This window comes from Phyllostomus discolor, chromosome 8 (genome assembly GCF_004126475.2).
Source record: "Phyllostomus discolor isolate MPI-MPIP mPhyDis1 chromosome 8, mPhyDis1.pri.v3, whole genome shotgun sequence".
Classification (NCBI taxonomy): domain Eukaryota; kingdom Metazoa; phylum Chordata; class Mammalia; order Chiroptera; family Phyllostomidae; genus Phyllostomus; species Phyllostomus discolor.
The window spans coordinates 88,647,136-88,667,605 of record NC_040910.2 but is presented as its reverse complement, the minus strand read 5'-3'; the positions used below and the strand labels follow the sequence as shown (position 1 = coordinate 88,667,605).

Here is a 20,470-nt window from a genome sequence, read left to right as displayed (position 1 = left end):
TGCAACCTAGGTATGTGCCCTGACCAGGAATCAAACCCAGTACATTTTAGTGTACCGGATGATGCTCTAACCAACTGAACTGCCTGGTCAGCTGGGCAGGAACATCTTTATTTTGTCCTTATTATTTGAAAGGTAGTTTTGCTGTATATTAGATTATTGGTTGAGTTATTTCTTTCAGCACATTGAAATATGCTTTCCTGTTGCTTTATTGCCCTCAGTGTTTCTAATGAGAAGTTACCTGTTAATCTTGTTGGAGTTCCTTTATAAATGATAAGGTTTTTTTTTTTTATTTCACTGTTTTCAAGATGTTATTTTTGTTTTAGACTTCCAGCATGTTGACTATAATGTTTCTGGGTGTGGATCTCCTTGAAGTCATTTTACTTGAAGGTCAAGTTGCACTGAGCTCAATGTGTACATTAATGTTTTTCATCAGATTTGTAAAATTTTTAGCCATTATTTGTTTGAATATTTTTATGCTCCTTTTGTCTCTTCTCTGGGTTCTCCCATTATATATATGTTGGTGAGCTTAATGGTGTTTTACATTTCTGAGTGCTCTTTTCATTTATTTTTCTCTGTCCTTCAGATTGTATAAGTTTTGTCTTTGTATTTGCTAATTTGTTCTTCTGGTTTCTTATCTACTGTTGAGGCCTTATAGTGAAGTTTTTATTTTAGTTATTTTAGAATCCATCTCCCTGGGTGTGTCCACAGTGTGATCCACTTGAAGTTGGCTTCTTGGCAGAGTCAGTGTTGCAAGGTTGTGAGGCTTAACTTGGACCCTCCCCTGGGCAAAACTTATGGAGCAGCTGCTGTGGGAGGATGTGGAGCTGCTGTTCGCTGGCTGTCCCAGCCACACCACCCCTGTGCACTGAGAGTGTGTGTTGCACATGTGTGCAATTTGTGCCGCCATCCAGGTGCTACCATTAAGCTGCTGCCACTGCCCAGGGTAAATCTGCAATCCAGAGCTGGAGAGGTTGGGATCTGTTGATATTCACTGGCTGCTGAATCTACCCAGAATAGGTCTTCTGTTCCAAGAAGCTGGGGAAAATGACAGCTGTCACTTGGCTGCTAAGCCCAGTGGATCTGCTCTCCTGCAATATATCCTATGCAGGAAAGGGAGGCTGCTGTCTTCACCCACTGTCCCACTGAGATCCTTTCTGCATGGCCAGAGATTAAGGTGGGGGAACAGGCACCACCCAGTTGCTGCTCACTGCTCAATATAGGCCTTCTGCAGCACAGAGCTATGGAAAATAGGAGCTGTGCTGTTAACCAGTTGCCAAAACTTCCTCGAGTAGGTCTTTGCCCCAGGAATCTGGGCAAAGATGGGCAGTGCCCATCTGTAGACAGAGCTGTGAGGGATAGGTATAGCCCCTAGTTGCATGCCCTGTCCTTTCACTCTTCTGAGTCTCTCTAGATTTTATTGAATACAGTAAATGCTTCTCAGTTTCTTATAAGCTCTTTGATTAATCTCCAGAGGCTTTCAGTGATTGCTTGCTAATTTTGACCACCTTATTGGATGTCTGTGTGGAAGAAAGTTTTCCCCATTGCAAGACTGTGTTATTTTGACTGCAGTTTTATGCTGCCTAAACTATAAGGGTGTGAACAGAGGGATGAGGTAGAGAAATGGTTATTATGTGTTGCTTAGTGACAGAGACTCTGTGTCTGTGGAGAGGTAGCAGAGGTGTCTCTCCCCTACTTTTCATCCACCCCCATATCTAACCAAATGGATAAATACAGCTTTGTCTCATTCCTTATTGTAGTAGACTCAGACCCACTTTTCTTGTTCCTTATAGTGAGAGCACCATGTCTTCAGTCCAGTTTGCTCTTCAGAATTCTTGGACAGTCTGTACGTTTGATGTATTTGCTGTTGTATCATCATAACAACAGGGCGACTCTCATTCATCGAATTTGTATCTGGAAGTGGGAACTGCATCTTAGCCAATAATCCTCAAGTTCTTGAAAGGAATAAAAACTGTTAAATTTTATTAAGTATATTTAATGCAGTAAATTTAAGTAGATATTAACAACTAGTAGATTAATAAATAAGTGATATATTTAAAAGACATTAAAATATTTTCTCCTTTCTTATTAATCATTGTATTTCCCACTACACTAAGCATTGAAACTGTTTGATCAATTCATTGAATTAAAATAGAAACTAAAAGCGCAATAAGTGGCATCAATATTCAGTTGGGTAAAATATGCCATTACTTTATTGCAAGGTTAATGAAATGGTTTGGGCAAACTTGTACCACTAGACAACAATGAATTCTGAAAGTCTGTCTGTCTGATCCAGACTTGTCCTAGTTCCAGTCGTGGTTTGGTGCCTGCTGTTGGCTGCTCTGCTTATGTATATCTGTGGGGGCAGGGGCAGTGGTACACCTTGAACTGCTTGCTGAGACTTAATGGTGGGCTCACTCTAGGAATCTTCTAGTTGTTTGGTTGGTTTCACTGGCCTAATCTAGAGAGAGTAGACTGAGATCTACTGGCAATGTTGGGATGCTGTTTCCCCCTGATAGGATTGCCAGTTTTATGGCCATATCCCTGTCCTCCTTCCTACACAGGAACTTGTACCTATCACCATTTAATAATGGAGGAGACATGCTCTGGCGGGCATGGCTCAGTGGATTGAGCACACGTAGGTTCACTTCCCAGTCAGGAGCACATGCCTGGGTTGCAGGCCAGGTCCCCAGTAGAGGGCACATGAGAGGCAACCGCACATTGATATTTCTCTCCCTCTTTTTTTCCCTCCCTATTCCTCTCTCTAAAAATAAATAAAATCTAAAAAAAAGAAAGAATGGAGGAGACTGGGTAAAGGGTTGGAGCCAATTGCCAATTATGTTGTCTCTGATTTTCATCTTTTCACTGGGTGCATTATTGTGAAGTTTACTGTTTGAAATGTAAATAAAATATTTTTATTCCTACTGTGTTCATAAAAGCAAAATATTATTTTTACTTAGAGGTAATTTAAAATGACATTTGCTAAAATGGAATCCTTTATACATCTAATGCAGTTACCATATTCTTTTCTCTAAACACTTGTGTAACTTTAATACGTACGTGTGGGTTTGTTTAAAGGTATTTGAAGTGGTGGAACGTGTGGAAGAGTTAAGAAGGAAGTGGCCAGTCGCGTGGGGGAAGTTAGATGATGGCAGTATCGGTGTGGTGACTCCATATGCTGATCAAGTGTTTAGGATACGTGCTGAACTTCGAAAAAAGAGATTATCTGACGTTAATGTAGAAAGGGTGCTAAATGTTCAAGGTGGGTATTAATTGAAATGATCTAAGTTATTCAGATGTTTAAGTCTTAAAGTGTGTGTACATTGGATTTTTAATTCTCAGGATCTCTTTTCTGGACAAGTAATTATGTCTTCATTTCATATCAAGTTCTTTAATACCAAATTTGACAATTAAAGGTTGAGCTCATTTACATGTTTGTTACATTTTTATATCCAAATAAAAGAAGTATGAAAAAATTAACTTTCTAACAACTGTAATTGTATAAATGCCACACAGATGTTTATAGCCTACAATGCCTACTGTTGTTATACTCATCCGAGGGCAAATTTGTTGTATTTTTACACACTTGTATCTGTCAGGCAAGTTTTGTTTAAATGCATTCTTAAAGGCACAGCTTGTTTTTCATCTATAGACTTTCCTGAGTGACTATAGTTACCAGCAACAAGTTGCTGTAGAATTTGTGCTCTTAGCTATAGGAAACAACACTATGATGTAAATGCTAAAAACACCTAGTACAATCTTAGGTTTCATGGCAATATGCAATAGTAAGAGTAATACAATTTCTAAATAATGGGAAAAAATAGCTTCACTGTACCACATGTTGTCCATACCACCAAGAATTTGGGTGTATTTTAGAAGGAATATTACTAGTAAACTAGGAAGCACCCAAAGAGATCTAGTTAATGGTCTAGGAACTGCCACATGGGTGTCAGGAATGGTTGAAAGAACTAGGATTGTTTGGCCTAGAAAAGAGAAGACTAAGACTGACGCGCTGGAGGGAAGGAATGCAGCAGGTAGAAAACTTGGAAAGGAAAGAGCTGTGATCCCTTCCACAGAGAACGTGCTTTCTTAGAAGGAACCATAGTTGTGTGGATGTGGGTAGACTTTTTACCCTGGGACGATTATTCCAGCATTTTTACCGGCACGTACCAAGTCAGTCGGGCACATCAGTCCTTTCAGCAGAACCTGCCTTAGGCACTTAACCTTTCATGGCTCAGGCATGCCAAGACCAAAAAAAAAAAAAAATGGCCCAAATGAAATAACAGATCAAAGCTCCAGAAAAAATACAACTAAGCAATGAAAAGATAGCCCACCTATCAGATACACAGTTCAAACCACTGGTAATCCGTGGTAATCAGGATGCTCACAGAATTGGTTGAATATGGTCATAAATTAGATGGAAAAATGAAGGCTATGCTGAGTGAAATAAAGGAAAATGTACAGGGAACCAACAGTGATGGGAAGGAAACTGGGACTCAAATCAATGATGTGGACCAGAAGGAAGAAAGAAACATTCAACCACAAAAGAATGAAGAAACAAGAATTCAAAAAAAATAAAGAGAGGCTTAGGAACCTCCAGGACATCTTTAAACATTTTAGCATCCGAATCATAGGCGTACCAGAAGGAGAAGAGGAAGAGCAACAAGTGGAAAAGTTATTTGAACAAATAATGAAGGAAAACTTTCCCAATCTGGCAAAGAAAATAGACTTCCAGAAAGTCCAGGAAGCTCAGAGAGTCCCAAAAAAGTTGGACCCAAGGTAGCACACACCAAGGCATATCATAATTACATTACCCAAGATTAAAGAGAAGGAGAGAATCTTAAAAGCAGCAAGAGAAAAGAAGACAGTTACCTGCAAAGGAGTTCCCATCAGACTGTCGGCTGATTTCTCAAAACAAACCTTGCAGGCAAGAAGGGGCTAGAAAGAAGTATTCCAAGTCATGAAAGGCAAGGATCTACATCCAAGATTACTCTATCCAGCAAAGCTATGTTCCATTCTACGTTTAGAACAGAAGGGCAGATAAAGTGCTTCCCAGATAAGGTCAAGTGAAAGGAGTTCATCATCACCAAGTCCCTATTATATGAAATGTTATAGGGACTTATCTAAGAAAAAGAAGTTGATCAAAAATATGAATAGTAAAATGACAACAAACTCACAACTATCAACAACTGAACCTAAAAAAGGCAAAAACAAAAACTAACTAATCAAACAACTAGGACAAGAACAGAATCACAGAAATAGAGATTACATGGAGGGTTATCAGCAGGGAGGGGGAGGGGAGTGAGTGGGGGGAAAGGTACAGGAAATAAGAAGCATAAATGGTAGGTAGAAAATTGACAGGGGGAGGTTAAGAATAGTATAGGAAATGGAGAAGCCAAAGAACTTATATGTATGACCCATGGACATGAACTAAAGGGTGGTGGGGGGGAATGTGGAGGGGAACAAAGGGGGGAAAATGGGACAACTATAATAGAATAATGAATAAAATATATTATAAAAAATGAAACTATATTAAAATATTTGGAGATCTGACATGGAATAAGGGAATAAATGTGTTATTGTAAGAAGGAGCATTAAAAAAATACTGTGTGAACCAGACTCTAAGGCCTCCTTCTAGAAAAGGTTGTGTCTGCTTTGGTCAGTGAGAGGCTAGGTAACCCTGCTTCAAGGAAAGTTCCTTGTATTGAGTGGGACATTGGAATAGATAATCACTAAGGTTGGTTTCAGCAATAATACTAAAATTTTTAAAAATAAAATTTACCGTTTAACCATTTCTGTGTGCTCATCCCACCTCCCTTGTTCTCCCAACCCCCGACAACCACACATCGTCCTTTCTATCTGTGAATTTGACTGCCCTAGGCACCTCATTTAAATGTAGTAATGCACTGTTTGTCCTTTTGTGCCTGGCTTATTTCACTGAGCATAATGTCTTCAGGGTTCATCCAGGTTGTAGCACGGGTCTGAATTTCTTTCCTTTTTAAGGCTAAGTATATTTTATATGTATACCCCACATTTCGTTTATCTGTTCATCTGTCGATGGACTCCTAGGTCACTTTCACTTTTGGCTATTGTGAACAGTGCTGCTGTGAATGTGGGTGTGCAAGTACCTGTGTGAGTCCTTGCTTTCAGTTTTTTGGGTAGATTTTCAGAAGTCCTTTTGACTGAGGATTATATGTTAATTCTATGTTTACTTTCTTGAGGAACTCCCATACTATTTTTTATAGTATTTTATATGCCATTTTACATTTTCACCTGTAGTGTATGAGCTTCAGTTTCCCCACATCCTTGCTGATACCTGTCATTTAGTAATAACATTTAAAAAAAATGAAATGCTTTTATTTTATCATTGGTTCAGAATAACGCCCTTAAGTCTTCTTTTTTATTTGTTTTAATAGGAAAGCAATTTAGAGTTTTGTTTCTTAGCACGGTACGTACAAGGCATACGTGTAAACATAAACAGACACCAATTAAAAAGAAAGAGCAGCTGCTGGAAGATTCCACAGAGGATTTAGATTATGGTTTTTTATCCAACTACAAACTTCTCAACACTGCCATCACCAGAGCACAGTCCCTCGTTGCTGTGGTGGGTGATCCCATCGCCCTGTGCTCTATTGGAAGATGCAGGTAATTATGTGTTACTGACTGAGACATTGAAGGGGGAATGTAATTTGCATACCTATGTGTACATGTATTTATATGACCTCTTGGCTAATTAAAATCAAGTTCAGTTTTACCTGATACACAGAGGGAACACAAAAATACATTGCTCTGAGTCTGTTATGTACATAATTGTGTGTGCATTCATGCAGTCATCATTCAACAGATAATTTCCAGAGTGCTTACTATGCTCTAAGCACTCTTCTAGCCACTGAGGATAGATCAGTGAACAAAATAGACAAAAATCCCTGCCTTTGTGGGGCTTGCATATAATTGGGGAGGAGAAGACTGACGATACAAAGGAGACCCCCCAATAATACAGAATTATCTTCTGGAGGGTGGACCCCTTGTAGGACAGGCTTCCCCCGCTAGGTGAGTGTTCTGGGAACCCACCTGTGTCAGTGTGCCAGCTGGCATTGTGTGAGGCTGCGTTTGGCTTCGGTGAAATTTTTTTGAGCACTATTTCGGCACATTTGCCCATTTCATGATGGGTGATTTACGAGGACAACTTCCCACACTATGCTGAGTGTTTAGCAGTTTCTGACCAAAAATGGCATGACCCCTGTGCCCCACCCTCCCTATTCACTCGATCTCGCTCCCAGTGACATTTTTTTTGTTTCCCTGGATGAAAAAAGTCCTCAAAAGGAAACGTTTTGCCAATGTGGAAGAGGTGAAACAAAAAAAAATGACAGAAGCACTAATAGGCATCAAAATTGAAGAGTTCAAAAACTGTTTTGAGCCGTGCGAAAGTCTTGACAGGTGTATTGAAATGGAAAGTACTTTGAAAGTGACTGAAGTTTTAAACATGTAAGAATAAATGCAAAATTTTTAATGAATACATTTCAATTTTGGGGGGTCCCCCCTTGTAAACAGAGTAAGATACACTGTTGTATTTTATGTGGTAAGTTCAGTGGAAAAGAAGCAGAACATTAAGAGGAATTAGGAGGGAGTCATGATGTGGTCAGAGTAGGCCTCACTGAGAAGCTGACCACAGAGTGGGCTGTGCGGGCACCTTGGGTAAAAGTGCTCCAGGAAGAGGGAACAGTTTGCAAGTGTTCCCGCGGAATGTTGTGTCTGTGTGTCTCTTTAATGGAAATGACATTTTATTACCAATGCTGCATTTTTTCCCCTTCATTATTGTTTTAGCTCGTTTCTGATTAATTTCCTTCTTCGCTCATTTTCTCTCAAGGCTTCTCAACATCAGTAATTCTTGTCTGGTTAATTCGAGGCTCTGAAAATCAGGCGTGTTAGAAGTTGTTGCTTCTTGTCTTTGGAGCATTGCTAGTATTGCTTAGATTGTAGTTGTGGGGACTGTTTCCACTGAAAGGCTGTTAAAATATCAATGCAAACAAAAAATGTCTATATACACTTTTGATTTATACCAGTTAATAGGGATTTTACCTGCATTAAGCCAGCCATTATAAGACTTGGCCTTTGCAGTATTTAAAAACTATGTTAATATTAACAAAAAAATAGTAGAATAGAAATTTGTAATATTCTTTTAGGGAAAAGAAAGAATTATACACACTAGGGATTACTTAAAATTTTATAAGTATTGGAATACCTGTCAAAATGAATTCAGAGTAGTAGAAAGAGATGTCAATGGTTCCAAAACTGCCTTTTTGATGTGTTAGAGTTAAAATAGACAGAGCTATTAGGGAGCCGCCCTCTTTAAACCAGGCTTTCTGTTGCAGTATAGATATGGCAGCATTTTATTACCTTTTTTCCTTGAAACAGAAAAAAAATATTTTATGGAAAGGGAAACGATTTGGGACCTTTAAGATGCTCCTTGTATTAGCATTTAAGACTCCAAAAGAAGTTAATATCCTTTATAGGGGAAGAGCGTTAACAAAGGAATCAAGGGGAGCTTTAATTTAGGGTTACATTATGAAAAATGACCTTAAAGAAAACTTGAATGGTTTATGACTGTGTATAGCTAACTAATTCTGTTGTAAAGTATCTTTAATTTCTTTTTCTTTCTTTTTTTAAATTGTTCACATACAGTTGTCTCCACTCCCCCCCACCATCCCCCCCACCCTAGCCATCCCCACCTCTCACCCTTGATCCTACCCCCCTTTGGTTTTGTTCATGTGTCCTTTATACATGTGCCTGAACACCCCTTCCCCTTTTTCCTAATTTCTTATTTAAAAATAGATTTTCATTCATTTTTAAGCACTAATGGCAAAAAAAATTGAGGAAGGGAGTACATTAACTTCAAATTATAAATGTATAAAATTGAGCATATTAATTTGGCCTCCTTTCTGAGAATTTTATTTTAGTTATTACATTGTTTATTTTTATTTTTAAAAAGATTTTATTTATTTTTAGAAAGGGGATGAGAGGACGAAAGGGAGGGAGAGAAGCATCAGTGTGTTGTTACCTCTTGCGCACCCCCCTCTGGGGACCTGGCCCACATCCCAGGCATGTGCACTGACTGGGGATTGAACCAGCAACCATTTGGTTCACAGGCTGGCACTCAATCCACTGAGCCACACCAGCCAGGGCTTTTTATTGTTTATTTTTTATTTTTAAAATATATTTTATTGATTATGCTATTAACAGTTATCCCAGTTTTTCCTCCTTTTTCCCCTCTCTGGCCAGTACCCCCCTTCCCTCCAGCAATCCCCTGTCCCCTTTAGTTCAGGTCCATGGGTTGTGCATATAAGTTCTTTGGCTTCTCCATTTACTATACTATTCTTAACATCTCCCTATCTACTAATTATGATTCTTAATCCCTGCATCTTTTTCCCATCCTCCCCCTTCCTCCTCCCAGCTGATAATGCTTCAAATTATTTCCATACTTGTTTCTGTTCCTGTTCTGGGTGTTTGCTTAGTTTGTTCCTTTAGATTCAGTTGTTGATAGTTGTGAATTTGTTGCCATTATAATATTCATAGTTTTGATCTTCTTTTTCTTAAATAAGTCCCTTTAACATTTCATGTAGTAATGGCTTGGGGATGATGAACTTCTTTAGCTTTGCCTTGTCTGAGAAGCACTTCATCTGCCCTTCCATTCTAAATGATAGCTTTTCTGGATAGAGTAATCTAGGTTGTAGGTCCTTGCTTTTCATGACTTTGAATACTTCTTGCCAGCAAAGTTCCTTTAGAGAAATCACCTGGTAGTTTTATGGGAACTCCTTTGTAGGTAACTCTCTGTTTCTCTCTTGCTGCTTTTAAGGTTCTCTTTTGATCTTTCAACCTTTGACATTTTAATTATGATGTGTCTTGGTGTGGTCCTGATTGGGTCCAAATTGTTTGGGACTCTGCTTGCTGAACTTGTATGTCTATTTCCTTTGGCAAATCAGGGGCATTTTCTTTCATGATTTTTTCAAATAAGTTTTCAATTTCTCACTCTTCCTCTTCTGCCACCCCTATGATTCAGATGTTGGTACATTTGAAGATGTCCCAGAGGGTCCTTATACTGTCCTCTTTTTTTTTTATTCTTTTTTTTTGATTCTTGCTGTTCTGGTTGAATGCTTATATCTACCTTATATTCCAAATTGTTGGTTTGAATCCCAGCTTCCTCCCCTCCACTGATGGTTCCCTGTAGATTTTTCTTTATTTCACTTAGTGTTGCCTTCATTTCTTCTTTTATGTTGTTGCTGTACTCAGTGAGCAATTTGAGCATTGATTACCAGTGTTTTGAACTTTGCATCTGATAGGTTGGTTATCTCCATTTCATTTAGTTCTTTTTCTGGGGTTTTGTTCTGTTCTTTCATTTGGGCCATATTTCTTTGTCTCCTCAATATAGCAGCCCCCCTGTGTTTGTTTCTGTGTGCTAGGTAGAGCTACTTTAACTCCCTGTCTTAGTAGAGTGGCCTATTGTAGAAAAGGCACCTGTGAAGGGGGGTGCAGAGCCTTAGGGAATTGCCAGGGCAGGGCAACCCACTTCATTGCTTTGTGGCTCTGTGTGGGGGGAGGGCTCAGAAAAGGGACAGTACGGCTACCTGGCTTCTGGATGTTTGCCTACCACTTCCCACATGTGGCTGGTGTCCTTCCTGCTGTTGCCCTGGTGGTGAATCCCAGAGCGGGCGGGTTTGTGTATATTCTAAGTTTGTGTGGGCCTTTAGGTCGAGTCTCCTGAAAATCTGGCAATTTCTTCTGCCATCCCAACCCCCACTGGTTTTTATAGCCAAAAGTTACGGCCATTTATCTTCTCAATATTGGAGCCCTGGGCTGTGTGGTCTGGCCTGTGGCTGGGATCACTTGCTCCCCACGTATCCCTCTCAATTACTGTCTACCACATGTGAATGTAGAATCATATGTTCTACCACTGTCTCTCCACCTGTCTCTGTGACTCCACCCCTCCTACCTGTCTGGATGAATGTGGCTTCTTGAAATCCTTGGCCATGGGACTTCCTTATAGCTCAATTTTCTCATGGTTCTGGGGGTTTTCGTTTTGAGATCTAGTTGTAATTCTTTCTATGCTTACATGAGGAGGTGAAGTGTGTCTTACCTATACCTCCATCCTGACGAGAAGTTGGTCACTTTACTGTTTATTGAAAGTATATTTGGGAAGAGTATTGCTGTGATATTTTACCATTTTGTTTCTATTTATCATTTAATAACTGAGAACACATACAGTTTGATTAGAATTTAGTAGACAAAAACACATGTGTAAAATAGGACAACTCATGTTAAAACTAAGTAGAAACTGTTGGGGGAATGGACAGATAAAACAATAGTCCAAGCCACATTAGTTTTAGACCCTCCTTATAAATAACTCCAAACATTTACCAACATTACCAACATGAATATTTTTTTAAAACCTTTTCCCCTTTCTATAGAGTACTGTGAATTGTGTGAGATCAGCATTTTCACCCCTTCTCTCACATAAACCATTCCTTTCTCAGAGCAAATAGATGAAGGATCCTGAGGCCATGCTGTCAGAATTATCCAGGGCTAATTTTTAACTTGAAGCCAGCTCTACTGGTTGCTTATTTCTTACTACTGAGCTGGTGTATGCCAAGGACTGCAAATTAATTTGTAAGCTAAGCAAAGTATTTTCAGAGGGGTAAATATACTGTGTCATGTGACCCACAGCTAAATTGGTATGTTGATTTTCTATGTTATTTGGACTATTTAAGCATGGCTCTAACCCAAGAGCAGGTAGCTGAGGCTTATGGATATTTGTGCTTTAATCTTTCTAAATTCATAGAAATAATTTAATTTCACAATACAAGTAAACCTGGAGAATATAATGTGATTCTTAGGTATTATAAAAATGGAGGTGTGAATTTTTTGTCGTTTGAGTTCATCAGAAACATTCCCTCCCTTCCATCTATTCGATATTTTTAAAAACTGTTATGATATTTCCAAATATTGATTAAATTTTCAAGGAATAATTACTATGTATACACTATCAGTTTAGAAAGCAACTGGTTATATAACCTTTTTTTTGTTGTTGTAAAGTGCTTTTAAATAGAATTTTCTATTAACCTGAAATGAATATATTGAACTTCCCATCCCCCACTTGCCAAACCTGCAGCTCTTAATACAGTAGCTGCTGTTTATTGATAGTGTTCTCTGTGCCAGGTGCTAGGTTAAGTGTTTTGTACACTTTGCCTCATTCAGTCATCCAAACAACCCTGCAATGTAGGTATTTTATTTGCATTTTAAATGGGCAGTCTGATTCAGAGAGTTGAAATTACTGCCAGGGTCACATAGCTATTAAGTGGTTCACTCAAACAGATGTCAGACTGAGTTCAAAACCCAAACTCTTCTCACCGGGTTGCCCTGCCTTTGCCAGGAGGTGATAAATGTGCGGACAGACCTGCACTGAATGGGGAGAGGCGAAGAGGGGAGTTGTGACTCACATACAGACACATACTTTCTCTCTATGACCTAAGGACACCAAGTGATTTTTCAGTGTTTTATCAGTGATCCTAGAAGCATAAAAACAAAACCAAATTTTATATTCATGGTAGCGATTAAAAGTAAGGTTATGTCCTTTGAAATACTTATGACGTAGAGACACACTTGGGTTCTCTAACCGACATAACTAGAAAAAAATGTTAATATAGCCCTGGCTGGTGTGACTCAGTGGATTGAGCGTCAGCCTGTGAACCAAAGGGTTGTGGGTTTGATTCCCATTTAGGAGCATGTGCCTGGGTTGTGGGCTGGGTCCCTGGTGGGGTGTATGGGAGGCAAACACACACTGATGCTTCTCTCCCTCTCTTTCTCCCTCCCGTCCTCTCTGTTTAAAAATAAATAAATAAAATCTTAAAGAAAAAATGTTAATTTAATATGTTCACATTTTAGGGAGGGGGCTGAGAATTGGTGAAGCCTTTATGGGAATAGTGATGAATTCTTTTTTATTGATTGATTTAGAGAGAGAGGGGTGGTGAGAAAACATTGATTTGTTGTTCCACTTATTTATGTATTTCATGGGTTGATTCTTGTATGTGCCCTGGCTGGGGATCAAACCCCCACAACCTTAGTGAATCAGCATGCTTTAAATGACCGACCTACCCTGCCAGGGCCAAGTTGGTGAATTCTCATTCTTATTATGAACATAGGAAAATTCTCTAGTGACCTTCCAGTTACTGTTCAGAAATGCCTTACAATGTCATGCATAGTATTTCATTAAAGTATCAGGGAGTTCAAGGTCAGTGTGAATAGTCTTTGAAAGAGCCTTCAAAAAGAAAGAAAAAAAGGCAAATTTTGAGTTTTAAAACTAGTAATTTTTAAAGGAAAAAGCAAGGTCGTCTGAAAAGTTTAAAAATGAAGTCTTTTCAGTAATAAAGTATAATAATAATACTGTCAATAATAAAGTATTTACTTCAATAATAAAATACTTTTGTAATAAAGTATGATGATAGTACTGTTGGTGCCCTATTTCACACATGAGAAAACTGAGGTACAAAGAGAGGTTAAGTAATTTGGCTGAAGATGCACAGCTACTGAGTGAATGATAGCCATACTGAAACCCCAAGCAGTCTCATTCTAGAATCCATGTTCTTGACGTTGATATAGCTATGTTGCTATAGCAATGGGGAAATTAAAAGAGAAGTGAGATTTCAAATGGAAATTTCAGGTTACTTTTAGAACTAGCTTAACTTGATTAACCTATAGTAAGTGTTTAGTGTTACTTCTGAAATGGTGACCTTTAGCTCAAAGGCTGCTTCTTGGAGATCCCTGGAGTTTTGTAGACAAAGACTATTAGGGAGCTACTAGCTTCTTGTTAAGTGTGAGGTTATTTGAAGGTTATTTCATCTGTTCAGTGCAGTTGAGGTCAGTGAGGGCAGTATAGGAACAAGGTGTGGAGTTTTAAAAGGTAGCTTGAAAATAGAGCAAGTTCTAGCATTTTTGCTCTTTTTGCTATGTAAGCTGAACATGAAAATACGTTGTAAGAAATTGACATTAAAAACTGAGCTAGAGTAAAAGCCAGTCCATTCTCTTGTTTTTTGTTGTGTCTTTAAGTTGAAAACAAATGTAAAATGCCACTCCATGAAATTGATACTTTATCAGAGCAAAAAAACTTACAGTTTTAAAAGAGCATGTAGTAGAAGTGTGTTGATAAATATATGTACAGTTGAATATTGTGGCTTTTAAAGTAAAAAGGGTGGGGCAGTATAAGGATTTTATGTCTTGAGTGCTATATCAAAGATGATCCTTCCTTAGCTATCAGACTATGAGAAAAAACTTGATTCCTTTAGAAAAGTCCTTTAGCATGCATTTCTTAGCAACATGTACTTCCTATAACCGAATGATTATCTTGTTATGCCTTTATGTTTTATTGTCAGGAATACATAATGATATTTTATATCATTTTACTTTTCTTCTTGTTGAAATATTTTCTGGTCCCAATTTTTAAACTCATCTTTAAAAAATTAGGGAAGATGGTAGAAGACATATGTAAGAGACACATAGTTTGAAATTAAACTGCGAAGTTTTATGAATATATTAATAACTCAATTCCCATTCATATACTAACTTTTATAATATAAACCTTTTCATTTATGCTTCTTGAAGCCATCTTGATTACCTGCTGTCCACCTGGACACAAGGATACCAACTTGGGAAGAATCCATATCACATATCTTTTATAGCATAATAAAACATTATTTGAGCCTCATATTAAAGATAGGTATGCATATTTATAATAGTCATTTAAAATTTTTAAACTTTTTATATGTTGTCTTTTTTGTAATTTGTATTTAATATTTTATTTACATTGGAGATCAATTTTCAAACCTTCAGGAACAACAATATACAACTGCAACACGTTCTGAATGTATTTTTCTCCTTTAATATTTATTAACTTGGGAATGAAAAATCAACTTTAAAATTGGGAAATGAAAAATCAACATTAAATTAGCATTTCAGTTTCCTATATTTTCCATAATTTAACTCAGTGTTATCACTTGTGTTTGTGACAAGCATCTGTTAAGTAAGAGAAAAATACAGAAGTAGCCAGTTATTTCTTAAGAATTCTAATGAGGTGTGTATCTACTTTGTGGCTTAGATTTATGTCATGAGTTGGCTTTCCTTTCTCATCCAGCACCAGGGTACTCTGGCCCCATAATTCAAATTAGTTTAATGTTTGTGTGTGTTTGCATGTATATGTGTGTAATGTATATGTGTGTACATGATATGTACATGTATATAATGTATATGTATACATATATGTATATATAAGTATGCCTAGAAGTATAAATCTTCTATAAAATAAGTTATTTTGAAATCTTTATTTATGTGGATAATAAAAACTGTTATTCTAGGTTAGTGTGGATAGACCATGTTGAGCATTGACCATGTTGCTTATGATTGATCAGCCAAAATTAATTGAGAGCATACTTTGTACGCTCCACAATGCTGGACATGGTTCCGATTTCAGAATCAACTTCTGAAGTTTCGTGATTTAGTGGGAAGATTATATCTGAATTGTAGGTGAATATTGGACCTAAGGAGTTAGGGTTAGGGGAGGAAATTTGAAATCATCTTTAGCTGCATATGTTCATTTCTGTGTTCTCACCCATTGAAGTTATAAACTGATCTTCTAAATCTTTTCTGTAGGAAATTTTGGGAGCGGTTTATTGCCCTTTGTCATGAAAATAATAGCCTACACGGAATCACTTTTGAGCAGATCAAAGCTCAGCTAGAAGCTTTAGAACTGAAGAAGACATATGTGTTGAATCCACTGGCACCCGAATTTATCCCGCGGGCTCTAAGACTGCAGCATTCAGGAAGTGCCAACAAGCTGCAGCAGTCACCTCCCAAGGTAAAGCCTGTTAATGAAACTGAAGCGTTTAGAGGGAGGGAAGAGAGCAGCAGTATCAAAGGTTTATTGGGCTGCTACTTACTTTAAGTATTGAAGGTTACATTTGGTGGCAAGCTGTTTCTACAAGGACGTTGTCTAGTGTGGACATGTAAGTGGAAATACAGGGGGTGTTTAGCCATGCTGAACGTCATGATCATTCTCAAAAGGTTTTTAAGAACCTGATTTCTTCTTGTGTCCTTCGAATAATATAACCTCCTGGTCCTTTCTACTAATAGACTTGTTTTAGTAAGACGTGAATAAGACAAAGCAGTTGAAAAGACTGGGCATGCATGTTATTTATAAGGAATAACATAATAACAGTATTTGTATAAAGAAAATAGTTCTAATCCTTTATTGGCGACCAGTTCATTTCAAGTGGTATTTGAAGCAGTGAGAAAATTCGGCTGGCTTCTTGAAGCTGATTTTGACCTATATTTGTTGTATAAGAAGTAATCCAGTCAGAGGGAGTGGAGGGGAGAGAGTCAAAGCTATTGCTACTTTTGAACCACAGTTATTTTGGGCAGAGACACCTGGTTTATTTACTAGCGTGCCTGAAAAAAAAAATGCTTGCACTTAACATGCAGAAGAAAAAGTTATAACAACATGTCTAGTACTTGTTCTTCCAGTGTTTTGGTGTATTTTTAGTCATCAGGTGGTATTAAACTTACTGACGTGAGTTAATAGAGTGTGTCAGTTTTGGGCTTTATTTAAAAAAATATAAAGCCTATTATGTAAGCAATCATTAATGGTTTAATATCTTGAAAATTTTTTAGTTAAATAGGTATTAAGCTGAGAACTACTTTCTATGTTAATATACTGTTGTATATTCTTAGCTTAATAAAAATGAACCTAATGTGTAATAATGCTTTAGTGACTTGGGGTACTAGGGGATTAAGCATTTTGCACAAATGAATCTTCTAGATTTTTAAAGCTTAAACTACTAATAACTGATATTATTTAAGTTTCTTCTGCATGTTATGGTAGGTGCTAGGGAAGCAGAGATAAGTGAAGTAGCCTTTAGAGCAGATGTTGGAGGGGGATGGTCAGAGGAAGGATGTGGGTTTCCAGCAGTTTCCGCCCCAGAGATCTTGTTTAGGAGTCCACTGAGTGGGTGGGATAGTGGGAGATTGGGGAGACATGTCAAAAACCAGAATATAAGCTCTGTTGGCAGAGATTTTCGCCTGTATTAATTACTGCTCCAGCCTCTGAGCCTAGGACATCTGGCTCATCCTGAGTGCTTTGAGGTGTTTTTTAGATGACGAGTGGAGCTTAAGAAAGAGCTTATGCAGGAGGCTTTACAGCTTCTGCAGGGAGCAACAGGAGCTTAGGGCATGTGAGGAGTAGGATAGAAACTTTTAAATGTTATTGTTATTTAAAATGTTGCAAAATCATTGTACCCTTTGCACATTCTTAAGTACAATAGAGTAAACTCTTCTTTATTTAATGGAGCAATGTAAGCATCAATTACTGTCCTGTAGATGCAGCTAGATTGAAGCCATGATACCAAATGTCTAGTGATCCTAAGCAAGATCCTGCAGTGTGCTTTTTGTTTTTGTTTTAAAGGTGAATCCACTTGCTTTTCCAAAACCCTAAACTCCCTAGACAAAAATATTATTCTAGATTCTTTTTATAGCACCTAGGGCTTAGCCCCCTGTGGTGGGTACTCGGTAAGTATCTGATAAGTGAATAGTGGTTGTGATATACCCAGTGGTGTGGCTTTTTTTTTTCTTTTTTTTTTTTTTAATTGGGAGGCCCATGCTTAGTCCACTGAGCCACACCAGCCAGTACACTGTGCCCCCCCCCCCCCGCCCCCGCCGCCATGAGAAGATTGTGTAATTAAAGGCAAAGCAGCCATCTTTTCATTTTTTAAAAACTTTTTAGGGAATTTTCTTCAGTGATCCAAGTAGATATCATCTGTTATTTTTGTGTCAATAACATAACATTTCACTAAATTATCTAGCTGTCTGGTTATTTTAAATTATTATTTATATCATATATAACAATAATCAGTAATATTAAATAATAGAGGTATGGTGAGCCAAAGGTTATTTCTGTCACCTTATCCCCTATCTCTCCCCAGTATTTTTTTAAAATTTCAATGAAATTGTTTTGAAGTTTATATTTTTACTGAAATCTTTTTTTTAAATTTAACTTTCTTTGCAGAAAATTTCAAACCTTTACTTGAGAGAATAGTATAATGAATTCCCTATCATCCAGCTTCATTAATTATCAACTTAATCTTGTTTCATCTACAGCCTCCTTCCCACACTCTCCACCACCAAATGTACACACTGGAGAACTTGGAGACAAATCCCAGATATTTTATTTTACTTGCTGGAGTCTGATAAAGGGGAATATACTTCATTGATAGAACAAGTGATATTTCTGAAAACGTGATACTAAGTCATAAGACCCCCCCCCCCCCCCCCAGGTTTCCTTATTGTTTACCTTTCAACACAATTCTGGGCATAAGAAATATTAGAAATTAGAATTGTTACTGTTAGACTAAGGCTTAAAATCCCAATCAGATTTCACATAGATAACTTCATCAGAAGGCTGGATGGAGGGTAAATGTGTTACTCTTGGACCTGCTGCCTCGGGCTGTTGTTTGTTAACAAAATATACCTCTTGCTATTTAGCAAATAACTTTCTTCTCCTCACTAAGATGTCAGCTCTGTGCTAAGGTTTAGTGGAGGTAGACAATGCTGGGGGATGCAGGGGCGGGTAGTCCTAGCCAGCCTTCAGTGCCTCATTCTTTCCAGGCCTCATCTCTAACAGTGCCTGTTTCACGGGCGCCTGCAGAACTGGCCCAGAGAAAAGTGGTATGCCTGTCTTCATTCTGCTGACTCCCACGTCACTTGCTGGGAGCAGTGTCCAGAAGCTTGGATAAAATGGAGCAGAGTCATTTGCACATACTATAAAAACTATTCAGAGGATAGATGGTGGAAAACAATTTGCGAACTAAAATTTGTTAAATAATGCTTTAATGTTTTCAGATGATCCAATTCTGAATATTATCTAGTCTCCAGTTCATGTGTGTAGCCCTTCCTCAGAGCCGTCTATGGTACATTGAACCCTTCTCTCCCTTGGAGTCTCTGACTTCCCCTCCCACCATCTCTCTTAATTCCTCTTCTGCTGCATCTCTGTGACTCCAGCTGGAGAAATTTCTCTGCCTTTGGGGCTCATGTGATTAGATTGGGTCCATCCAGATAATTCAGGATAACCTCCGTAAGTCCATAACTTTAATTGTATCTGCAGAGTCCCTTTTGCCACATAGCATGACACGTGCAGGGGTTCTAGGGATTAGGGCATGGACATCTCTGGGGCACTCTTCTGCCTCCTACACTGCCTAAATCACTGTTTCCATCACATACTACACAGCTGCCCCTGGTTGATGGGTCCTCAGAGACTAGGAAATCTAAATGGTTTGTTACCCTCTTAGAACTATTTCTTTTCTCTGTCATCCGCTCTCCTTCACTCTGTCAGTGTATGTGCCCCTGACTGCTCTTCTTGTCACTTCTAATTGCTCATGCTTCTGATCTTCCCACCTGCTTCTGTCAGCTCCGCTGTCTGCCGTTTTCTCCTTTCACTTTTTCTGCTTTCTTCTGCCTGCTTTTTGTATCACTTCTCTCTCCTCAGCAGTTTGTTTTTTAAACCTAGTGCCAATCACTGTGAAGGTTCTCTTATGGCTAATAGACCAAATGTGGTTTTATTTTGACTTTTTTTTTTTACTTTTTCAAGTTAGAACTTAGCTGCCCTTGCCCACCCACAATTAACCAACTGATCTCTGATGTTTAGTGCTGATCTAAATATTTAATGTTGCTGACAGGGAGATAAATGAAGTATTACTGTACTTTTGCTGTGGTCAAGAATGGATTTTTCTTCTTGCTATAGACATTTTTCTCCTCCTTCGGTTTTCAGATGTAATGTACATATAGCAAATTTGTATGTGTCTAAGAGTAAATTCTATAATGTGCTACTTGTGTTATATAATGGCTTTATGTGTTACATTTAGCCAGTGGAAAGAAAAAGAAATTTTTTAAAGTCTGCAAATTCAGAACCATTGTCTCTTCAAATACTGTTTCTGCCCAAAAGTCATAATTTTTAATGGTGCACCAGTATACCATTATGTGAATCTGTCATTGCTTACTTAGTAAATCCTCCACTGATGACATTTAGGTTGTTAACATGTTATAACATGTATAAACAGTGCTGTGATGAACATCTGTGTCCAAATTCATGATTACTCCATTTGGATACATTCCTGGATGTGCAGTTACCGGGTTAAAGTATATGTACATTTTTGATGCTCTACCCTTCTGGTGTGGCTCAGTAGATTGAGCACGGGCCTGATAACCAAAGGGTCGTTGGTTCAATTCCCAGTTAGGGCACATGCCTGGGTTGTGGACCAGGTCCCCAATAGGGGGTGTGTGTGAGGTAACCACACATTGATGTTTCCCTCCCTCTCTTTCTCTCTCCCTTTCCCTCTCTCTAAAAATAAATAAGTAAAATCTTAGAACAAAAAAGGATTATTGT

At 38.2% G+C, this 20,470-nt stretch overlaps 1 protein-coding gene across 6 annotated transcripts in view; it reads left to right on the top strand.

The window, feature by feature from the left end:
• HELZ (helicase with zinc finger) overlaps window positions 1–20,470 on the top strand; it is a 138,833-nt gene that overhangs the window by 84,470 nt on the left and 33,893 nt on the right. For all 6 annotated transcript variants that reach the window (XM_028521002.2, XM_036033464.1, XM_028521001.2 and 3 more), the window contains 3 exons: window positions 3,076–3,259; window positions 6,414–6,642; window positions 15,691–15,895. In XM_028521002.2, the coding sequence (XP_028376803.1) occupies window positions 3,076–3,259; window positions 6,414–6,642; window positions 15,691–15,895 (618 nt within the window). The remainder of the gene's footprint in view (window positions 1–3,075; window positions 3,260–6,413; window positions 6,643–15,690; window positions 15,896–20,470) is intronic.